The sequence below is a fragment of the Perognathus longimembris genome, chromosome 1 (genome assembly GCF_023159225.1).
Source record: "Perognathus longimembris pacificus isolate PPM17 chromosome 1, ASM2315922v1, whole genome shotgun sequence".
NCBI lineage: Eukaryota > Metazoa > Chordata > Mammalia > Rodentia > Heteromyidae > Perognathus > Perognathus longimembris.
Genome location: NC_063161.1, coordinates 92,254,958 through 92,278,342, shown reverse-complemented (window position 1 = coordinate 92,278,342; position 23,385 = coordinate 92,254,958). Strand labels below are relative to the sequence as shown.

Below are 23,385 nucleotides of genomic sequence, written 5' to 3'. Positions count from 1 at the left end.
GGCTGGCTTTGAACAACGATCCTCAAATCTCAGCCTCCTGTGTAGCTAGGATTATAGGCATGAGCCCCTGGTGCCTGGTTTTGGCTGACTTATTCTTTTTTTTTTTTTTTTTTTTGGCCAGTCCTGGGCCTTGGACTCAGGGCCTGAGCACTGTCCCTGGCTTCTTCCCGCTCAAGGCTAGCACTCTGCCTCTTGAGCCACAGCGCCGCTTGTGGCCGTTTTCTGTATATGCGGTGCTGGGGAATCGAACCTAGGGCCTCGTGTATCCGAGGCAGGCACTCTTGCCACTAGGCTATATCCCCAGCCCCCGGCTGACTTATTCTTAAATCCAAAGGAAAATCCTATCGCTGGTTATGTAGGTGACATATCTCTGGATTACATTTGGCTCACATGGGTCAAGACTGTAGTGAGCTGTGAGTTCCAGCTACCACTGTTCCAAAGGGATTAATTACAGATTTCTAAGTTGTTTGGGGAGGGGATGAAGTGGCCAACACAAACATATCCAACACCATCTCCCTCACACTCCCATCTCCCTGGGCTTTGAAGATGAGTTTTATTGGCTGGATTTTAAACCTGTGAAGCTTGTAGTTTGTTTCTGTTTCTTTCTGAAGCCCACAGTTTGTTTCTCTTTCTTCATGTTTTTGGTTCAATGTCTGCCTTTGGGTCCTTGTTCAAAAGGGACTTTTATTCACCTCACTCTTGTAATTGCATCCATTTTGGCTGCAGTATAGTACTAGTGAGCAAAACTGACTATGCATGAGATTTGCTGAAATCTTTTCCCTCTAAACATAATACCTTGTGCTGTAAAACTAAAATCTCCGTCAATATACACCCTTCTCTAGGATATTAGAGTTCATGATTTTAGGAAGTGCTCTTTGTTTCTGTGTTTTGTGATTTTATATGTTTAATTTGTCTTAAAAATTCTTTCAAATGCATAGACATAGAGGTAGGTATTTAATATCACTTTATCATAATACTATATTTAGTACCTCCTTAGTCAATAATCATCATAACCAATTTTTTTCCATTGATATCCATGGTTTCTGCCACTTCTTATCTCTCCTTAATGAAGCAAATTACAGATACATCATTTCATTCACATATGTGTCAGAAAGGGAATGCTTTTTAATCCCTGGCAGTAGCACTAATTTATCAGCACATCTGGAATTAAAATCATACAAACCATCTGTCTTTACCAGAAATAAAACAACACTACAAAATTATTCATTCAACAGGCAGCTACACATAACACAGAGTTGTTGCTGAAGACAAAAATAGAATTACACATAGTCTTTAGTTTTAAATACTCCTTCTCTCTTCTCCTCCCCTCCCCCATTTGCTCATTTGTGTGTGTGTGTGTGTGTGTGAGTGTGACTGTGTATGTGTGTGTGTGTATATAAAAGCAGTAAAGGAAAGTATAGAGTTAGCTACAGTGCTGTTTCTGTCTGTTTGTGGCAAGGGAGATATATAAGTTTGGGGAAATGATTTTGCCAGAGCAGATACCTGGGGCTGAATGTTGAAGATCTATATCAAATGATTTGGAGGCTGAAGTTTGTTCCAGGCTGTGAAATTCCTAACTTATACAGTATGTTAAATGTCCATATGACCATCTGCTGAAATTATCTAGTCTGTTTTCATAAGAGGGACATTTAAAACCACTCTGATGTTTGGCTGCAGTCAGAACAGAAAACAGAGAGAGACAGAGACAGAGAGAAATAGAGAGAGAGAGAGAGAGAGAAATGGAGAGAGAATCTAATCATCTAATCTTTTTCAGAGCCTACACCATCTCTTCTGTCTTGAATCTGTAGCCCACACAGAAAAATTCTCAATAGATACTTCCCAGAAGGAGATCTACTCACATTCAGTGAAATTAGAAGGTGTATTTACAGTTTTTTCTACCATAGTCTTTCCAAAACTTTGTGCAATGAATCTCGCAAATTATGTATTCCTGATGGAACATTAAAAAGCAAGAAATTATGGCACAGTTACACAGTTATTCTACATTTAGAATTGTTCTTTATAAAATATTATTTAATGAAAAAAAATACCAGGCCCTAGTGGCTCATGCCTGTAATCCTCGCTATTCAGAAGGCTGAGATCAGAGGATTGCAGTTTTAAGCCAGCCTGGGCAGAAAAGTCCCTGTGAGACTCTTATCTCCAAATTAACCACTAAGAAACTGGAAGTGTTTCTGTGGCTTGAATGGTAGAGCAGTAGTCTTGAGCACAAAGAGGCTCAGGGACAGTGCGTAGGCCCTGAGTTCAAGCCCCACAACTGACAGCAAAAAAAAGAAAACTTTAAAATAATTGCAGGAAGAAAGTGAGATGACACTTCTTGCACTTGATCATATTCAGAGACATTTTGTTGAACAATATTTCATGGTCTATATATATTAAAAAATAACATTTACTGCTAAGCATATTACAAAATTATTGTATGAAATTAAATGCTAAATCTCTTTTATTGATAACATTTTTACCTTTACTGTAGAGTTATAAAGCAGGTCTAGATAAATGCCCTTTGGCAGATAAAAAATACACCCCCCCCAAAAAAAAATGAGTAGCCACTCGCTAGTGGCTCACATTGTAATCCTAGCTATCTATTCAGAAGGCTGAGATCTGTGGATCACAGTTCAAAGTCAGCCCAGCAAGGAAGATTTGTGAGACTTTTTTTTTTGCTAGTCCTCGGGCTTGAACTTAAGGCCTGGGAACTGCCCCTGAGCTTCTTTTGCTCAAGGCTAAGCAGTACCACTTCTGGCTTTTTCTGAATAGTTTATTGGACATATGAGTCTCATGGACTTTCTTGTCCAGGCTGGGTTCAAACCATGATCCTCGGGTTTCAGCCTCCTGAGTAGCTAGGATTACAGGTGTGAGCCTCTGGCACCTGGCTCTTGAGACTCTTTTCTCTGGCTAATCACCAAAAACACCCAAAGTGGAGCTGTGGCTGAAGTGGTAGAGTGCTAGCCTTTAGCAACAGTGGCTCAGGGACACTGTCCAGGCCCTGAGTTCAAGCCTCAGGACCAGTACACACACAGAAGAAAAAAAGATCCCAAAGTGGTGATTAGAGAATAGAAGTGTTTGGGGAAATTATAAAATACTTTTATTTATATTACTGTTTCCCACAATAAAATTATACTAATCTACCAAGAAATGGACTTTTTATTTTTAAGTACCTCTATCTCTACTTATAAAGTAATGGGATTTGGGGTAGAGAATGTATCATAAGTTTAAGAGAAATGTGCATTCATAAAAATTGTGCTCGCATTCCAATGGTATTGCTATTCCATTTTATTTTTATGCTGAGAAGAACATTGAAAGAAAATTCTATATTTAAATGCTGTGATAAGCACTTCTACTCTTGTCTTTATTTTGACCCATTTCTAAGTGCGTTTAACAGGAAATTATATGCTCTATTATATATTGCCTGTCTTCAAGCTCCTGAAGGAAGGTCTTTTCTTCATTGATATTTATCTAACATGTTTTTAATATATAATTTTGTTGTTATTATTAATGTGTTATACAAAGTGGTACCATTTCACAAGTCAGGTAATGACTACATTTCTTCTTTTTTGGACAATGCTTATATTTTTAATTATTAGTCTATATTTGCAGGAGGACACAGGAAAATAAAAATTAGAGACTATAAAATATTCTGTACTAAATTATGTGCTGCTTTGCAGTTTGACACATATTTATTCAATTTTGCATAGAGTCATGCTTCCTTTTCTGCCTACTGCAGCTTCAAAAGTATTTTCTTTAAATAATGCAATAAAGAAATTAAATTATTAAAGTTGCAGTCAAGTACTATTAAACTATATACGTAGAAGGGGGGTCAAATGAAAGGTTGAAATGAGTGTTTTAGAGCAGATAAACCCTTCAAGTAAATTCCCCAGGTGAAGGAAATCTTGATACATGTGGGAAATGACCATACTTTGTTTGGAAGGAAATTTGTGCTCTTTGTTGATTTTTTCATTTGAATAAGGCCTCGGGTATTATTGATTAGATTGCAGCACTTCAAGTAAATCTTAAATTACTTTATAAAACTATTGTTCAGGATACTGGAACTTACTGAAAACTTGCTCCCCTTCTCTGGTTATTATAGAAGCACAAAGTTACATTTTGGAGAATCTATTGGAAAACTGTGTCTCACACAAAAATCTTTACAGGGATTCCATTTTCCTGTCCAAGCCTGGTTTGCTGTATATAATGAAGACTAAGAGATAATTCTGAATGGATTTTAAATGTCTCAGAGAGCAGAGCATTCTCTATTCCCCTTTGACTTTGTTCTAATCTAACAGAGAGCTCAGATCTCACATTTGGCTCAGAGTTGACTTTTAAGCTTAAGGAAGTCATAAAGTTTTAAAAACTCTATTGGTTTATCTGGTATTTTTTAACCTAAGAATTAGATTAACTTTGGTTAAAGATATAAAATGTTTCCTAAAATTTCAAGCTACCTTATGATGAAACTGAGAAGTGCAACAAATATTAGATCCATTTGATGATTTATGCAAAGCCAACACCCAGATTGACACTTCTTTCAAGCTCTGTTGTCTCCATGAAATTGACTGGACCACTAGTAGTGACCTCTTTACACTGTACTTTATTCATGATGTATGCATGGGCATTGAGAATTAGACAAAGTAAATAAAAACATAGCAATTCAAGAATTTCACCAAATGGCTTAAAGCTTTGTGAAAAAATGAATACTATATTGGCCACAGGTTGATTGACACTGGATAGATGTGAAGTAAGGTGGTCAGATCTGGCCAGCACCATCATTGTCCACACATAGTAGGGTCTGGCATATTGTCTGCATGGGTGTGCATGATTTCCTAGAGGAAGGGAAATTCCACCCCCAGGTTATGGGTGTTCCTAAATCCCTGGAGACAAGGGTGGGCAATAGGCCTATAGGTTACTGAACCTGTCAGTCAAGTGCCTGGGAATGAGAGCTTCCTGTGACCCTGCCCCCTGCCCTGACCCTATTGAGAGTCAGGCCAGCCCAGGTGCCATTATGCCATGGCACATGTCTCCATGTTTGCATCCTGTGTCCTGTCTCCAGTCTCATCTCCGGTCACCATGGCGTCCCAACTCAGCTCTCCATTGAAGCTGAATTGCTTTGTTGATATTGTTTTTGTTCTATCTTTCCTCTCCCACCTGGCCTGTTTCTTAACCATGTTTAGTGTCTTTGCAGGCTGTAGGCTGCAGGCCTTTGTAACAACTGGCTGCATGCAAACTGCTAATGCCCTAATAAAGACTCTAAGATTCGAGTCTTCAAAATGTGGCTTCTCAAATAATTTACCTTACAACAGATGGACAAATGAAAGGAAAAAGTCTAGTAGTCAGATTTAGGGAATGTAGTCAGCTCTGAGATAATAGCAGATCCAGTTTATTGTATTTATTGGCCACTTAACATGTTTTATTTACTTGTTTGTGTTACATAGCAATTCAGTCACAAGACAGAGAAGCTACATTTTGAGGTTGAATCAAGAAAAGTCTTTATTAGAAAGCCAGTGTCAGCAGGTGGACTCATGTCCCCCCAAAACTTGTAGCATTGAATGCACTTAATACTGTTAGGAAACTGAGCTATGAGGGTAATAAAGAAATGGTACAAAAACTATTTCAACAAATCAGATCATCTCTAATGGACAGTTTGAGAGGCATGGCATGGTGACCTGAGAAGGGTCAGGAGACACAAGGCATAGCACAATGGCAGTAGAGATCAAGGGGCCTAAATAGGGTCATGGTCAGGGAGCAGGGTCACAGGGAGCTCAAGAATTCAGGATACAGGTCTGGCAGGTTGGGGAATCAATTGTCCCTGTTTATCTGCTTCTAGTTCAGGAGCCTGTCACCTGAGGGGTAAGGGTGTAGCAGTGAATTTCATCTCTTAAGAGTCTTCATCCATCACTAAGAATGGCACCAGTTAGACCCAATATCTATACTTAAGTCTGGTCCCTCCAGAGTTTGGAGATGTAAATCATTCTCTAGTTTGGGGTCACACACACACACACACACACACACACACACACACACACACAGATAGCCAGGTACCATGGCTCACACCTGTAATCCTAGCTACTCAGGAGGCTGAGATCTGAGGATCACAATTCACAGTTCAAAGCAAACCCAGGCAGGAAAGTCCTTGAGACTCTTATCTCCAATAAACTAATCAGAAAAAGCCAGAAGTGACACTGTGGTTTAAGTGGTAGAATACTAGCTTTGAGCACTAAGAAACGCAGGGACAGAGCCCAGGCCCTGAGTTCAAGCCCCAGGACCAGAAAAAAAAAACCAAAACAAAACAACAAAAAACCCACAAAGACTGTGAATTATTCTTAAGGAAAATATATGTACAATATGTGCAGCCTCTATGAAGGACCCCTGCAGTAGTATTTACAACAATAGGAAAGTAGAAACAAATTTACAGGAGCATTTAGGAAATTATGACATAACCCAGTGGAGTATGCACATTAATATAATTACAAAGACCTTAAAGACTTATTTATAGCATATGTTATGTGAAAATGCAGAATATAGAGATATATATGTGCATGGTTTATAAGCTAATGAAGATATGATTGTGTTCAGACAGACCTGGGAAAGAAATATATACATAGGAAAAGTTGGGTTTCAGCGGTAGAAATATCTCTGTATCTCTCCTCTTTTCACACTGTTCTAAATGTTCTACATCGTTTTTCCAGTGGGAATCACAGATTTTTAACAAAACAAAAAACCCAAAATGGAAATACAGTGTAGTGAAGAGATTAAACTTGCCACTTAGATAAGTACATTCCATTATGACCCCTTTGCACCTGATGAATTTAATCCTTAACATCTATCACCTGAGTCGATCCATTTGCTCTTGAATGAATCTTATTTTTGGTATTGTTAAAGTTCTACTAGTAGTTTTTTGTTTGTTTTTGGCCAGTCCTGGGGCTTGGATTCAGGGCCTGAGCACTGTCCCTGGCTTCTTCCGGCTCAAGGCTAGCACTCTGCCACTTGAGCCACAGCGCCACTTCTGGCCATTTTCTGTATATGTGGTGCTGGGGAATCGAACCCAGGGCCTCATGTATACGAGGGCAAGCACTCTTGCCACTAGGCCATATCCCCAGTCCCTCTACTAGTAGTTTTGTATACTAGGTGTGCTCAAGTGTGTGTGTGTTTGTAAGACCCAATGTTTAAAATACACCTTTGGACAAGTCCCAGTGGCTTATTCCTATAATCCTCACTACTCAGGGAGTTGAGATCAGAGGATCATGACTCTAAACCAGACCAGGAGATTTTTTTTTTTCTGGTCCTGGGGCTTGAATTCAAGGTCTGGGCACTGTCCTTGAGCTTCTTTATGCTCCAGGCTAGTGCACTACACTTGAGCTACTGTGCCACATCCTGCCTTTTCTGAGTAGTTTATTACAGAATAGAGTCTCACACAGACTTTTCTGTCTTGGCTGACTTGGAACCACAATGCTCAGATCCCAGCCTCTTAAATATTATATGGGAATTCAATTGCCAGATACAGAGAAGCCCCATTTTGTGAAATCAAACCAGGAGTCTTTACTAGAAGGCCAGTAACTGTGAGCAGAGGCATGACCCCTCAAAATTTGCAGGCTCAAATGCATTTAACACTGTTAGAAAACTGAGCTATGACAGTAGTAAAACAAAGAAAGAGCAGAAAAATAATCCCAACAAACCTGATGAACTCTAATAGAGAGCTAAGGAGGGATGCCATGGGGCTGGGGATATGGCCTAGTGGCAAGAGTGCTTGCCTCATATATATGAGGCCCTGGGTTCGATTCCCCAGCACCACATATACAGAAAATGGCCAGAAGTGGCGCTGTGGCTCAGGTGGCAGAGTGCTAGCCTTGAGCAAGAAGAAGCCAGGGACAGTGCTCAGGCCCTGAGTCCAAGGCCCAGGACTGGCCAAAAAAAAAAAAAAAAGAAAAAAAGAAAAAGGAGGGATGCCATAGTAACCTAAGGAGAGTCAGGAGAAATGAGGCATGGCACAAAATGGTAGCAGATCTGGTCCCACCCTAAATGGGGGTTGGAGTGTTATAGAAACTCAAAAGTCTCAAGAATTCAAGGCACAGGACTGGCAGTTCCTATTGTCCAAGTCCCCATTCCTGCTTCCAGGAATTCAGGCACATCTATCCCCTTCATCTACCAAGAAAACAAGATGTTGCCAATTAGACCCAATTCCCTATCATCCACTGCGTTTCCAAGATGGCACCAGTTAGATCCAGTATCCTTATTTCACTAAGTAGGATTACAAGCAAGAGACACCAGCCCTGGGCCAGATGATTCGTATCTCTAGTTTATCAGTCAAAAGCTTAAAGTGGAGTTCTGGCTCAAGCCATACAGAGCTGACCTGCATTAACAAAAAAAAAAGGGGGGGGGAGGGGAGGGTTGTCAATGTGGCTTAGGGGTAGAGTGCTTGCCTAGGATGCATGAAGCCCTGGGATTCCTCAGCACCACATAACAGAAAAAGCAGGAAGTGGCACTGTGGCTCAAGTGGTAGAGTGCTAGCCTTGAGCAAAAAAAAAAAAAAAAGGAAAAGCTGCAGGGTAATGCTTAGGCCCTGAGTTCAAGGGACCTGTTCTGCACACTCAAACACACACTCACACACACACACATACACTTCACCTTTGTCCATTTCAGTAGGAACAGCTCTGGTAATAGCAACTTCTTTTTTTTTTTTTTTAAGCAACTCCTTATAAAATAAACATATGACTGGAAACCTTAAGAGGACCTTTTATGAAAATATCCATCATAATGAATTCCAGCTGCCTTCCAAAATAGTTTCTCTGGAAAGGAGTAGAATTTCATCACAATGACTACCTTACAAGTGAGCACCTAGGCAGGTGGTAGGATTTAGAAAATTAGCAACTGAAAAGAATACCTCCCAATCTCAGCTAGGGGAAATGCATTTTGGACACAAACAGTCCACTTGTAGGCTGGGAGCCTAGGAGTAGTGCTGATTTTGGTATTCTTAGAGGAGTGAAACTGAGCACCCACTAGACTTGGAGGTGAAGAGGCGAGACATGAGAAGTAACCCATGGATGACAGACCCTGGAGACTGAGAAGGAGACTCTTGGTTTTGAATTTTCTAGTCCCTTTTTTATCGTCATACCAGGAGAACGCCCCACAGTACGGCTGGTAAATGCCAAGACAGGACAGAAGAGCCGTTCTGAGGGTTTCTCTGTGGAGAAATCGCTGTATCTCTAGAGGAATTAGTGCACAGCTGGGATGCAGAAACTTGATACCCAGTCCAAGCACCATCTCTCACTAGCTGTTTAGAAGTGTGATTTCACTACCCACTTTCAGTGTCTGCAACGTCATATTTGTTGCTGCAACAGTGTTAAAATAATGACCAGGTCTCCATCCATTTGATGTGTCAGGATAAGCAACAAATATGCGAGCCTGAAAGTACTTTGTAAAGTCTGCATGAGCGCTCTGTGAGTGCTCTGTGATTGTCATCAGGCTCACTGGAAGTCATTATTTATCCCATCAAAGTGACAGGCTTACTGGGCACTGGCAGTTTGTGTCTGTAATCTTAGCTACCCAGGAGGCTGAGATCTGAGGATCATGGTTAGAAGCCAGCCCAGAAAGAAAAGTCTATGAGACTCTCATCTCCAATAAACTACTCAGAAAAAGCCAGAAATAGTGCAGTGGTTCAAGTCATAGAGCACTAGCCTTGAGCAAAAGAAGCTTAAGGACAATATCACAGCCCTGAGATCAAGCCCCAGGACCAGCAAATTAAAAGAACAACAACAACAACAAAGCCAGGCTTTACTTTCACCTTTAATATGCACCTCTGGCAACTTTCTATTTTCCTTTGATTCATATGTTTTGGGGAATTTGACTTTGGATTTATCTGCAGAAAGGAAAAAGACAGTTCCTTCCTAGACTCCACTTGGCAATAAGTTTATCATTACACATACAGAGGGGTTGACTAACACAGGAGAAACTGCAGCAGTCTAGGCTCAATGTAAGTAAAAGACTCAGGAGATAATAGGATATTGATTAGATAATTTGCCTCCGAGTCATTAGTTTCCACACATAACTGAACCACTTCTGGAACCTCACATCTCTCACATCATGAGAATCAATCTGCTAAATGCAGAACTCCCCACTACACACTTGAGTAGAAAAAGTGTTTTCTAAAATATCTAGGCTATTACATGCAAAATCAATTTTATGTAGATCTCAGTTTTTCCATTCAGCCAACACTAGGGCCTTGAGATCTTTAGTTGGCCATCTTTTTACATCAGATTTGGTTTTCTATCCAGCATCTAGCATCTAAGTTTCCTTGGGGGCCACAAGTCTTAAATTCCACCATCCTTTCAGATTTTTTCCCCTAATATTTCCTAGTCCAGTTTTATAGAATGTCACTAAGTTTTGGATCACTGACATTTTCTGTAAAATCCTTTTCATCTGGATGCTGAAATGTCAACATGCAAAGATCCTATAAACTTGCCAACTGGTATCTGTATACACACACACACACACACACACCCCACAAACATATGACAAAGACAAAATAAGAAATGATAAATGGTAGTTCATGAATGTCTGAGGAAGAAAAGAGTATTGTAGGAATTTCCAGAGTTCAAATTGGAGTCTCTCCTTTCACTATTTTTCTTTCCTTCTTTCTTTATTTTTTTCCCTCTCTTTCTTTCTTTGTTCCCTTTCTTTTGTCCTTCCTCCCTTCCTAATTTTTCCTTTCTCTTCTTTTTTCTCCTCCCCCCTTTGTTCCTTCTTTCTCCATCCCTCCTTCCTCCTTCCTCTCTTCCTTTCTATAGTATTATCATTTTTTTATTTTTAGTATTCACAGAAAATTGTACACAGAACCAAGGAAACCACATGCTTTTTAAAATTTGAAAGCTCTAAGACGCTTTCTGCTGAATGTATTCCACTAACTTTTAGGGAAAAGAGCAGTTAATACGTCATCCCTAAGTGTAGGATAAGATTTTTGAAAATAGACCTGTGTTACCATTCTTGATACATAGAGTAAGCCTAACTTTAAAACAGGCCCCTTCACATCCAGGCAAACTATTGCAGTAAGGTTTGGCTCTGAAAAATACCTGACGGAAAAATAACTTTACTATAAATCTAAGGACAAAGGCAAAATGAAAGTGTCAATATTTTATCATGTATTCTTAAAACCTGAGATAAGAGAAGGGAATATGACTGAGACGTATAAATAAGAACCTTACAATGGCTTGGAAATAACAGCATCCCAAATATACTGTGGAAAGAATACAGTGGTAGTCATCTAGATACACAGCTTTTGGAAATGATAGAGCAAGAGAAATGTTCAGAATAAGGACATTTCAAGTCACAGCAGAGGATCACAAGAGCCCAATAGCTATACCCTTATGAACACATAAGATGATGCTGAGTGAAATGAACTCCATGTTATGGAAATGATTGTTATATCACTGTTGTAACTATAGTCAACGTGCTATGTGTAACTATAGCTTCTATTCTTGATGATCCTCTTGTATCCCCTTCCTGTGGTTGTACCTACACTATCTCTGTATCTTATCTGAGTATACTGGAAACCATGTATACTGGTAAACAGTGGTATATAGGGTAAAAAAATACAAACAACTACAAAAGTGAAAAAAAAAAAAGAACATTTCAGGGCTGGGAATGTGGCTTAGGAGTACTTGCCTGGCATTCATGAAGCACTGGCCGTTTTCTGTATATGTGGTGCTGGTGAATTGAACCCAGGGCTTCATGTATATGAGGCAAACACTCTTGCCACTCGGCCAAATCCCCAGCCCCACTTTTATTTTTTTTTTTAAGTGCCAGTACTGGAACTTGAACTTAAAGTCTTGTACTCTTGCTTATCTTTTTTGTTCAAGGCTGGTGCTGTACCATTTGAGCCACACATATTTTTTATTTGGAACTAGGAGTTTCATGGACTTTTCTGCTTGGGCTGGCTTTGAATGGTGATTCTCAGATTTCAGCTTCCTGAGTAGCTAGGATTATAGGGGTGAGCCACCAGCTCTTGGCTTATTCTTCCTTTAGAGTATGTTCCTACTGAGTGTATCATGAGCTGTCAGCAAAATAAGGTCTCCTCATATGTTTCTCACCTTGATTGCCTCAAGACATCACATCAAGGGATGGACCTTCACAGTGTACATTTACCTATGTGGTTTCTTTATAAAGTTGCTTCACAGACAAGTGAGACACAACTGTATGGAAATATGAACACACAGGTGTTTGTGAAATGTTTTTCAAGATTTGCCTTGCTTCAGATTAACAAGCTGAAGTCATGCTGAGTTAGATTTAGAATGTTTTGACTGAAAATGTCTCATTTGGTGTCAATGAATTAGCTACTCCCTCAAAAAAAATTTAATTCCTAAAGCATATTTAACTCTTGTCTTCCCAGCAAGAACAAGTTGTTGAGTAAATTGTAACTAAACTCCTGATTCTCTGAGGAATTCTTGGCAATCAAAGAACCAATAATGTAGCATTCACATACTCTGACTCTTGGGTGGGGGTGGGGGGTGGATGAGGGAGTTTCAGGGGAGGGGATATGTTGTTCTTGGCTAGGGCCCTAACCATTTTGATGCATGAAGTTTTAAGGCTCAAGACTATTGTTTGTCTTCTCCATCCTTCCCAACCTGATTCCTCCCTAAATTAGAGTTCGAGGTTGAGATGGAGAAACTCTCTTGAAGAGAACACGTCTCTCAAAAGGGTAGAAGCTATAAGTTGACTCAGCTTTATTTCCTTCCTACCTGAAGAACATTGCCTGCAGCTTTCCCACTTCAGCTCCAAATGGAAAGCTCTTCCATGTACAGGTCTCTCATTTGAGGATTTAAATTTCTACAGAGGAAGGTCAACAATGCCATTCTAAGTTAACTCCAAACACGGCAACAGAACTGAAGCTTTCTAAAATTTTCAGCGTCTTAGTTAATTGCTAGTGTCTCAAGATAGAAATGTTTGAGGGGGAGATAATGAGGGAGGGGTAACAATGTTGGACAAGAAATGTACTCATTACTTGTGCAAATGTAACCCCTCTGTATGCCACGTTTACAGTAAAATAAATTACATTTAAAAAGATATAAATGTTTGGCATCAAATATAACATCAAGCTCTAGACTGCTTGATTTTACACTCACATGCGAAATGGACTGTATTTTCAAGTGGCAGCGGTTAAATACCTAAGAGATCTGAAAGACAGTCATGTTTTCATTCTTCCTGTTAAATTAAAATAATTAATCTGTTTATTTACCCACTTATTATGCCAACACTGGAGCTTAAACTCAGAAACTGGCTGCTGTCCTTTAGCTTTTAAAAAAAATTTCAAGACTGGTGCTTTACCACTTGAACCACACCTCTACTTCCATGTTTTTGCTGGTTAATTGGAGATGAGTCTCGTGGATATTCCTGCCTGGGCTGGCTTTGAACCTCAGTCCTCAAATCTCAGCATCTTAATTAAGTGTAAGCCATCATCAATTGACTTCCATTGAATTTATCCTATGTAAATTAAACAAATGGTAATCCTTGGCTCATAACACATTATTGTCTTTGCTTCTGCAAACTTTTCTTTGCTTCCATTTATATTATTCTTTCATTAAATGTGTATTTCTTCAGTGCATTTACTGTTCTCCAAACTGATTTCCTATTTGCCTAAGTATTTTTTTCTATTAAATAGAGAAGTGAGATTATGTGATTTGTCCTTCAGTTTTGATATTCTATCAATGAGATTAAGACTTGAAATATATTTGGTCCAGTGCCTGGCATTTAACAAATGTTCAATAAATATTGGCATTACCCATAATAGATTATCATTATTCAGTTTGATGGGCTTTCACAGCCAATCCTGAATCTAATATACTAGAAAATTATTTAGGATCTCAAGAACTTGGTAACTCTTTACCAGGAAGTGGAATGTCAGGTGACATTTTTCCCACTGGCCAGCTCCAGACAGACCACTATGAATGTATCACTGATTCACAGAATAATCTCAGGCTAGCAGAAAATCTGCTAGTTTCCAGCAGAAGATTTAGCAGAGGAAGAAACATGATATCTCATAAAGCAAACTCTTCCCAGGTTGCAGTTTCAAAATATGCCTTCATAGAATTCTTGTTCATTTCTTCCTTTATGAAGCTATTTAGATTTCTGTTCATTGCCCTTCACTCAAATTTTCTTCACAAAGAAGGAAGCATTTATGGAATTATTGTATTTCAACTTCTTCTCCAATGAACTAATTACTGCTATTCTACCAGCCTTACCTCCCTTTGGCTACTGAAATATTTGAAATGGGGCTGACTCTTACAATCTGAATGCTTAAGGCCATGAAATAAGACAGTCCCTTGCTGAAACTATTGATCCTTATCAAGAAGCTTTAAGTCTTGGCAAAGGGGGCTTTATTCGGGGAAGCTAATGAGTTCATTAAAGGAGATTACAAGGCAGGAGGACCAGAGCTATGTGTCAAGAGAGGGGGACTACTTTGATGTCATTTAAGTTTAGTATTCACACTTTTTAAGGAATGCACTTATAATTGAGCCAGAAGATAGTTAGCTGCAACACTAATGGGGGTAAGATGCATAAGTCTACATACATGTGTTTTTCTTTCCTTTTTAAAAATACATATATCCAAAGAGGGTGTGTGTTATGCTCAATAAGTGAACAAACCCATGATTGGTTAACAACACAAACAAGTGATTTCTCCATTTTTTTCCTTATTTCCCCATTCTATCTGATGCCCAGCATCCCAAACAGAGTATGCTTGCAGAATAGAAGAGTGTTAGTAGAAATGAAAAGAGAAGCGCATCATATGTGCGAATGTGTACACGCACATGCGCGCATACACACACATTAATGAACAATTTTATCATACCGGGGAAACCTCTCTGTGCCTCTGGAGGTCTGTTTCAACATTTCTCTTAATTTCTTTCAGGAGTTAAAGCCCAGAGGCAACCTGGCTTTCCAAGGAAAGCATTCTGTTATGCCTTTGTAGTCCAAAAGATAATGGCCCCTTAGTCCCAGAGAGAAACCCCCAGCTTATACTTCAAATTTGACTCTTAAAATTCTTTGTGAGGTGCTGGTGGCTCATGCCTGTAATCTCAGCTACTCAAGGGGCAGAGACCTGAGGATTGCAGTGTGAAGCCATCAGGGACAGAAGTTTGAGAGACACTGATCTCCATTAAACACCAATAAGAAGCCAGAAGTGGAATTGTGTCTCAAGGGATAGAGTGCCAGCTAGCTTTAAGCTAAATAAATAGGGCTGGGGATATGGCCTAGTGGCAAGAGTGCCTGCCTCATATACATGAGGCCCTGGGTTTGATTCCCCAGCACCACATATACAGAAAACGGCCAGAAGGGGCGCTGTGGCTCAAGTGGCAGAGTGCTAGCCTTGAGCAAAAGGAAGCCAGGGACAGTGCTCAGGCCCTGAGTCCAAGCCCCAGGACTGGCCAAAAAAAAAATAAATAAATAAAATAAAAAAATAAAAAATAAATAAGCTAAATAAATAAAATGCTTAGGGATAGCACCCAAGTCCTGAGTTCAAGCCCCAGGAGACACACACACACACACATGCACACAAAGTTCCTTGTGAATGGCCACTCTACTATAGATCATGGTCAAATAGGCTCTCCTTCCCATTTGAGAGCAAATAACCACAGTTTACAAAGTAAATTGTGTATAGAGATTTAGATCTTGATTGAACTCTTACTGTATCTGAAACCCACCATATTCTAAAAGGATAAAGCAATGTTTCTAGGTACAGATGTGGATGATCAAGGGGGCAGATAACAGTGGTCTAAAACACTATGAAGGTAGCTGGGCACTAGTGGTTTATGCCTATAATCCTAGCTACTCATGAGGCTGAGATCTGAGGATCATATTTCAAAGCCAGCCCAGGCAGGAAAAGTCTGTGAGACTCTTATCTCCAATAAACTACTAAGAAAAAGCTAAATGTGGTGCTGTAGCTAAAGAAAAAGAAGCTCAAGGACAGTAGACAGGCCTAGAGCTCAAGCCCCAGGTCTGGAAAAACAAAACAAAACAAAACTATGATGGTAGAGAAGGGAGGAAGAAATACTGTCAAAAAGACTGGCCAGTAGTTGGACTATACTGGCATTCTAAGGCCAGAGATTGTGTTTATGCTTTTCTACATATAAATAATAATGCATAAGCCTCGGAATTTCAATTTCATTAACAATTTGTGTCTCTCTTACCTTTTCTTCTTCTCCAGTGCCTGGAATGATATGATGGGAGCTATGCTAGATGTTCCAAAGAGATATGTTAAAACTGTGCAACAAATAAATGAGTAGAATACATGCATTTCTGCATATGACTTAATTCGTTAGATTCTCTATGTCTTCATCAATAATAGAAAATGAATGTTATTTTATGCTTGTTTGCATGATTCAATAATATGAACAGACTTTCACAATGTATAAAATGTCATAAAACATTATGCTCAGTGGTATAGTGCTTGCCTAGAATGCATGAAGCCCTGGGATCAATTCTTCAATACAACATAAACAGAAAAAGCCAGAAGTAGTGCTGTGGCTCAAGTGGTAGAGTGCTAGCATTGAGCAAAAAGAAGTTCAGGGACAGTGCCCAGGCCCTGAGTTCAAGCCCCAGGACTGACAAAAGGAAAAGTTATGCTCTATGTTGCTATCAGAATTTAAGATTTTATATTTCAGATAACCAGATCATTGGGTGATGGGTTAGTCTCAAACACACACAGCTAGTCCTCAGGAAGAAGGATTAGTAATGGATGGAGGTAAGAAAAAAAAAGGAAATTGAGTTAGGATGATAGTGAAATCGTGTGTATGTGTGTGTGTATATGTATGTATGAGCATGTATTTGTGCATATGTGTCACTTTCAGTTGCCTTTTTCATTCATTGCTAACACTACCATTTGAGCCATGCCAACAGTTCTGCCCCCCCCCACTAATTAAAGATAAGAGTCTTATAGATTTATATCCCCTGGGCTGGCTTCTATAACAGCAATCCTCAGATCTCAGCTTCCTGTGTAGCTAGGATTATAGAAGAGGGCCAGAGTTTGCTACAGTGAAAACTTGTAAGGCTAGTTGAATTATTTAATAAGAGATAACGTTTCTTTTTACAATAAACCACTGAATCTCTTCATTTACAAGAAGTAACATAAGAGAAGCCAGAAGAGGGTTAATTCAGTTTCCTCTGGTCTTCTCCATTCACTGCTCATGATGCAGCAGCCCAGGCCACACACTGCCTCTTGTTTATGCTTTCTTTAACTTAATTAAAATTGTTATTATAAGGGTGATGTACAAAAGGGTTACAGTTCTGTAAATCAGGCAAAGGGTACATTTCCTTTCGAACGATATCACCCTTCCCTCCCTCTCTCCCAGTTTTCCCCTCCATTTCCCACCTACAAGTTGTGTAGTTCATTTTCAACACAGCATCTAGTGAGTACTACTGCTGCATTTGTTCACACAATACATTTTCACTTAGTCTCTGGCTCATATATAATATATTCCTTGTATTGTTAAGCTAGGGGCGTTTTAACTTACCCAGCAAAAAGCTGGAAGGATGGGTGTGGCTCAACTGGTAGAGCACCAGACCTAAGTACAGGGGTCAGGAACAGTGCCTAGGCACTGAGTTCCAGCCCTAGGAACTCAGTGCCTAGGCACTGAGTTCCAGCCCTAGGAACTGCATTAAAGAAAGAAAGAAAGAAAGAAAGAAAGAAAGAAAGAAAGAAAGAAAGAAAGAAAGAAAGAAAGAAAGAAAGAAAGAAAGAAAGAAAGAGAGAGAGAGAGAGAGAGAGAGAGAGAGGGAGGGAGGGAGAGAGAGAGAAAGAAAGAGAGAGAAAGGCAGGGAGGGAGGGAGGGAGGGAGAGAGAGAAAGAAAGAAAGAAAGAAAGAAAGAAAGAAAGAAAGAAAGAAAGAAAGAGCCATTTACTTTTCCAGGGTTGTACTTGGAAAAGTGGAAAACTTTACCCTTGCTTGAAGAAACAGAAACCTTCATCAGGCGCAAATTCAACAAATGAATGAAATGAATCCTTTGGTCTAACATGCCCATCCACTTCGCATAGCAAATATTCGTACAAATGTCTCTCAGCAGTTCCTGGGCTGGACCTTACTCTCCAGAGGCGCGGCTAGGTAACCGAGGCACTGATTTCGAAAGTCAGCAGGCTGCAGACTTGGCTTCCGAGCCACGGGGATTGGCTGTTGTCGGAGTCAGTGCGAATTTAGGGTCCGGTGTGCAGAAGCAGAATGTGGAAAATACACAGTTGCTGAAAAGCATGAAGAATTAACGAAGTGAAAATCTCGGGTTATTTGTCTGGCAGTTGACACATCAGCGACCTCCTGAAATGCTTAGTTTTAAGGACGTTTAGAGAAAGGATGAATGGATCTTAAGGGGCGCTTAACTCGCACCAACGTGTAAATCTCTTTAGTCTTTCGGGAAGTGGCGGTAAAGGGATACAAATCTAGCCGAGAGAGGCGAAATGGAGGTTAAAAACTTAAATAAATAAAAATCCCCATCTTGGAGATCTCCTATCCACCTTTTGGAAAGACTTGCCTTGGCCGCCAGGGACCCTGGAGGTTATAGCTTGGATAACCCGGAGGCGCTAGGACCTGGTGGGCTCCTGGCTGCAGCCTCTTTGGGGAGGGCGGGGGGGGGGGGGGGAGAAGGTAGGGAGGGGAGGGGGAATGTGAGAAAGGAGGGGTGTTCGGGGGGCGGGGGAGTCATTTATGCAGAGCGGGCGCTGCTGCCATTGCCGCTCACACTCCTCGCGTGCCCGCTCGGAGCCGGAGGGAGCGCAAGGGAGCGAGAAAGAAAGCCTTGGGGAACCCGGGCCAGCAGAGGGGGCGCCCGACCGCTGCCTGCACCGCCCCCCGCTGGTCATCTCACGACTCTCGGGGGGCCCGGGGAGGAGCGATCGCGGAGTCTGGAGAGTCCGGGAGCGGAGCCGGCGAGATCCAACTGCGGAGGGCGCCAGTCTCACTCAGCCGCCTCCTGCACCCGAGCCGGGGAGCGCTCGCTGACCGCCCCGCCGGCCGGCCGTAGAGCTGGGAAGGAAGCACAGCTCTAGGGATGGTCTAGGAGCCGACTCGAGGCTCCCTGCTCTGCTCCTCGTTGCGGAGGTGGGGGGCTCGCTTGCTTGCAGCCGATCGTCCCGACCTGCTAGCCGCCGGAGCTTGCGCGCCCCGGGGCGGCCCAGGCCGGAGAAGTTAGTTGTGCGCGCCGCTTAGTGTGCGCTGAGCCCACCGGCCAGCGAATAGAACCAGTGGTGGGGAAGAGAGGCAACGAGGCGCCGGGACCATCATGGGCTGGGGCTGGGGAAGCCGCTGCTGTTGCGCGGGGCGGCTGGACCTGCTGTGCGTGCTGGCGCTGCTCGGGGGTTGCCTGCTCCCTGTGTGCCGGACGCGTGTCTACACCAACCACTGGGCAGTCAAAATCGCCGGCGGCTTTCCGGAGGCCAACCGCATAGCCAGCAAGTACGGATTCATCAACATAGGACAGGTAATGAACGACTGGCTTAGCCCGGGCTCTTCCACCCTAAAGCTGTTGGGGAAGGAATAGTGTTGGTGGTCGGGGGATGGGGGGAACGGCCTCTGGTCGTCTCCATGTCGGGGCCCCCCCTTCCTCCTCTTCCAGATGTGCGCTTGCAGCTGTTGCCCTAACTCTTGGGCGATGCTCTCGCTGGCGCGCGCTGCCTTATAGACAGAGACTCACATAGAAGTTGCCAGGTTTTCTGTTTTGTCGACTTGGATTCTCCGCCGCCCCCCCCCCCCCACTTTCTTCTTTTCTTTTCTTTTGAAATCTATGCGGGGCAGGTAGGAATTCTGGGAATATCGGGCATTTCAGACTTTACTGGACCTTTTAACCTGGAAAATCTAGGAACACTAGCAATTTAAGGAAAGGTCTCTGCGGGTGGCCTAGGGAAGGGGTGTGTGTGTGGGAGACTCGCGCTCTTTTGAGGGTCGGCGGTGAAGCGCGCCCTTGGTGCCTGCCGGGGAGGAAAAGCTTTGCCCGTGGCGACGACCTGAATTTAACCCAGAAAGAAGTTTCCTCTTCTTAGAGGCGAAAAGAACCGCTGGGCACTGGGGACGCTGGAGCGCCGGGACTGGAGCTTTGGAGGGGTGGGGAGAAGAAAGGGGAGGGAAGAGGGGCGGGACGCCGTGTAACCGCGGATTTGGGGAAAACCTCGCCGCTTCCTCCTTTGGCGCAGGATCTGCGTGGGGTCTCCCCGGAGGGGGAAGGTTAGAGAGCGGCGAGGGAAAACTTCTGAGAGCAGTGGACGGATTCTGCTCTGGGAAATGGGGAGACTCCTCGAGGGGTGCAATGTGCCGGTATCCAGTGTGCTGGAGGCCTGGTGGGACCGGAGTTGGGTGGTCTGCAGGGGCGTAATTTTTCTTTTTATAAATGGGGGCTCAGGAGTTTTCCGCAGAGTTTCCATGCTGGGTGGAGGTGGGGGTGCCAGTAAATGGATGTTATAGTTTGATTGGCAGCGTTGTAGATTTGAAAGTGTTTGGGGCTACATGATCTTGGCTTCTTCGTTCTCCTGCTTCACCCTTTCAGAAGTAGGGGTGCAGAGGGCTCTGCGTGTGGGCCCTAGAACGCGCCTCCTAATCTAAGGCTAGCTCAAGGTGGGATCTCTGGCTGGCCTGGCTGGCCGGGGTACTGATGGGAAAAGGCGCCCCCGCAGCCCGCGCGCTTTGGGGCCAGCGTGCGCTGCATGCACCCGCCGTGCCTCTGCCAGGGTTAGGAGAGCTGAAGGTGCCTTTTGGTGCCACTGGAGCAACGGAGCACAGATGGTTTCTGATGACATTTGCCGATGCACTCCATCATGTCCTAGAAGGCGAGACGCCAGCCCTCCCCCAACCTCCGGACACCTCGGGGGGGGGGCACGCAGCACCCCGTGAAGAAGCAGAGCTGCAGTCCACGTGTCTAGAAAAAGCTGGAGAACTCGGAGGGTTCAGCGGAACACGAAGGGCGAGGTGTTGCTCTTTGCCCTCTCAGAGGGAGGAGTCGTGGGCGGGAAGCCAATCTGTGGAGGACAGAGACCAGGGCAAGGGGCTTGATGTATGGAAGAAAACAGTTGTCCAGGTTTTGTCTTTTTTTTTTTTTTAAACCAGAGCTTAAAGTTGATCCCTAATATGACCCAGTAATGTGACTGGAAAGACTAACACTTAAAGTTCAGTAGTACTGATAATCTTCTCCAAGACATCTTTCACGTTCAGCTAACACTGAACATCTCTTATATGGCAAGCAAATTTGATGGACTTTTTTTCTTTCTTCCTTCCTTTTCTTTCTTTCTCTTTCTTTCTTTCTTTCTTTCTTTCTTTCTTTCTTTCTTTCTTTCTTTCTTTCTTTCTTTCTTTCTTTCTTTCTTTCTTTCTTTCTTCTCTTCTCTCTCTCTCTCTCTCTCTCTCTCTCTCTCTCTCTCTCTCTCTCTCTCTCTCTCTCTCTCTCTCCTTTGTGTGTGTGTGTGTGTGGCCTTGGGGCTTGAATTCAGTGCTGGGGTGCTGTCCCTGAATTTCTGTACTCAAGGTTGGTGCTCTACCAGTTGAGCCACACCTCTATTTCTGTTTTTTTTTTTTTTTTTTTTTTTTTTTTTTTTTGCCAGTCCTGGGCCTTGGACTCAGGGCCTGAGCACTGTCCCTGGCTTCTTCCCGCTCAAGGCTAGCACTCTGCCGCTTGAGCCACAGCACCGCTTCTGGCGGTTTTCTGTATATGTGGTGCTGGGGAATCGAACCTAGGGCCTCGTGTATCCGAGGCAGGCACTCTTGCCACTAGGCCATATCCCCAGCCCTATTTCTGTTTTTTTGGTAGTTAATTGTAGATAAGAGTTCTGTGGACTTTCCTGGAACTGGATCCTCATATTTTACTTAGGTTCTGGAGTGCCTAGGTCTACAGGTGTGAGCCACCAGAACCTGAATAATGGCCTTCTTTGATGACTATTACTTCACATACAGCAAATGAGGAAAACAGGATTCTTGAGAAGTTGACTCCATGAAATCAGCAGCTAGATATGGCAAAGCTATGAACAGAACTGTAATCTAGGCCTGCTCCCTATGTATCCTACCTTTTAAGGAATACCTCTCTCCATCCATGGTGGAGGAAAGAAAGAGAAAACAAAAGCTCCCTATCTCTGAATTCTAATTTAATGGCTCAAAAACAAAGATCTAGTTACAATTCACAGACACTCTGCTTACAAAAACCTGTACTTGCTGACACTAAGAAGTAACATAATTCTCCAAGGCAGATATACCTGTATCTTTCTGAACTCATAGATACAACCTGAATATTACAGACTCTGGCAGATTTGCTAGTGAAAGGAGAAACTTGTCATCCAACCTACTTAAATTGTGTGTGTGTGTGTGTGTGTGTGTGTGTGTGTGTGTGTGTTGGTATTGGGGTTTAAACTCAGGGCCTGGGCACTTTTCCTTAGCTTTTTCGCTCAAGGCTTACTTTCCACTACTTGAACCACACTTCCTTTCCTAGCTTTTGGTGGTTCATTGGAGATAAGAGTCACATAGACTTTCCTGCCCAGGCTGGCTTGAAACTTCAGATATCAGCCTCCTGCGTAGCTAGGATTACAGCATGAGCCATAGGCTGTTGCGTTATTGTATGAAAATCCTTGTCTTTGCATTTAAAAAGTAATACCAAGAAAGTTTACATACAGAGAGTACCAAATGCTGTTTATTGTGACTTTTACAACCCAATAAGGAAATTTAGTGCATACTGAGGTTGCGGAAGAGCCCTGGAATGGAAGCCATAACCTTTGTAAAAAGAGCCACTGCTCTACAGTATAAAGCATTTCCCCCTCCAGATCAAAGGAGCTCAGACTATGCTGAGTCTTTGGGATGGTGAACTGAATTCACACATGCAAGGGCCAAATGTATTTCCTATTCACTGTATTGCACTGTAAAGACCAAATGTATTTCTCATTCATCCTTTACTGCACTGGCCTTTGAACTCCTTAGACCTTGTTTTGTTATTCTTTGTTTCTAGTAATAAACCATCTGTGGTTCATTGAGGACAGTAGCTAATTTGCAAGTGTCTCTGAAATAGTCTCCTATTTTTGCCCACTTGGACAGAGTCTCATCTCTTGTGTCAAAAATTGAAACTATGACTGGTAATTATTTCTGAAGCCATTTACTATCCTGGGCAGTACTTTTGATATCTTTTGTATGATAGTCTATTAGATGAGTAAGATAGTGAATTTTCACTGTAATAAAGCTCCAATGTTGACAGCTTACACAGCATACCAATGTAATCTTTCTTCGTAGCATCTTAGCATTTAAAAGCCACCAATGGTAAGCTTTCTGGCCCGGGGAGATTTTTCTAGAAAAAGCATAGGCTGTCCCTTCTGTTCACAAAAGACAGGATATGCTGAGTAACATAAGAAACAATCAGAGAAATAAGCAACAGGGACAGGCCTCTGTA

At 42.2% G+C, this 23,385-nt stretch overlaps 1 protein-coding gene and 1 long non-coding RNA gene across 7 annotated transcripts in view; one reads left to right on the top strand and one right to left on the bottom strand.

Annotated features, from left to right (window-relative positions):
• Nucleotides 1-1,200: 1,200 nt before the first annotated feature.
• LOC125340565 lies at nt 1,201-22,435 on the bottom strand. Its single transcript, XR_007208779.1, has 3 exons — nt 21,864-22,435; nt 17,405-17,409; nt 1,201-1,212 (listed from the first exon to the last, which is right to left on the bottom strand). It is a non-coding gene; the product is annotated as an uncharacterized LOC125340565 (long non-coding RNA).
• The window catches only part of Pcsk5 (proprotein convertase subtilisin/kexin type 5), a 411,976-nt gene continuing 407,355 nt past the window's right edge, over nt 18,765-23,385 (top strand). For 3 of the 6 annotated variants that reach the window (XM_048332181.1, XM_048332173.1, XM_048332167.1), the window contains exon 1: nt 18,768-19,455. In XM_048332181.1, coding sequence (XP_048188138.1) covers nt 19,258-19,455 — 198 coding nt within the window. In that variant the 5' untranslated portion in view covers nt 18,768-19,257. Of the gene's footprint in view, nt 19,456-23,385 lie in introns of all 6 variants that reach the window. The other 3 variants (XM_048332196.1, XM_048332189.1, XM_048332205.1) reach the window with 3 other exon arrangements.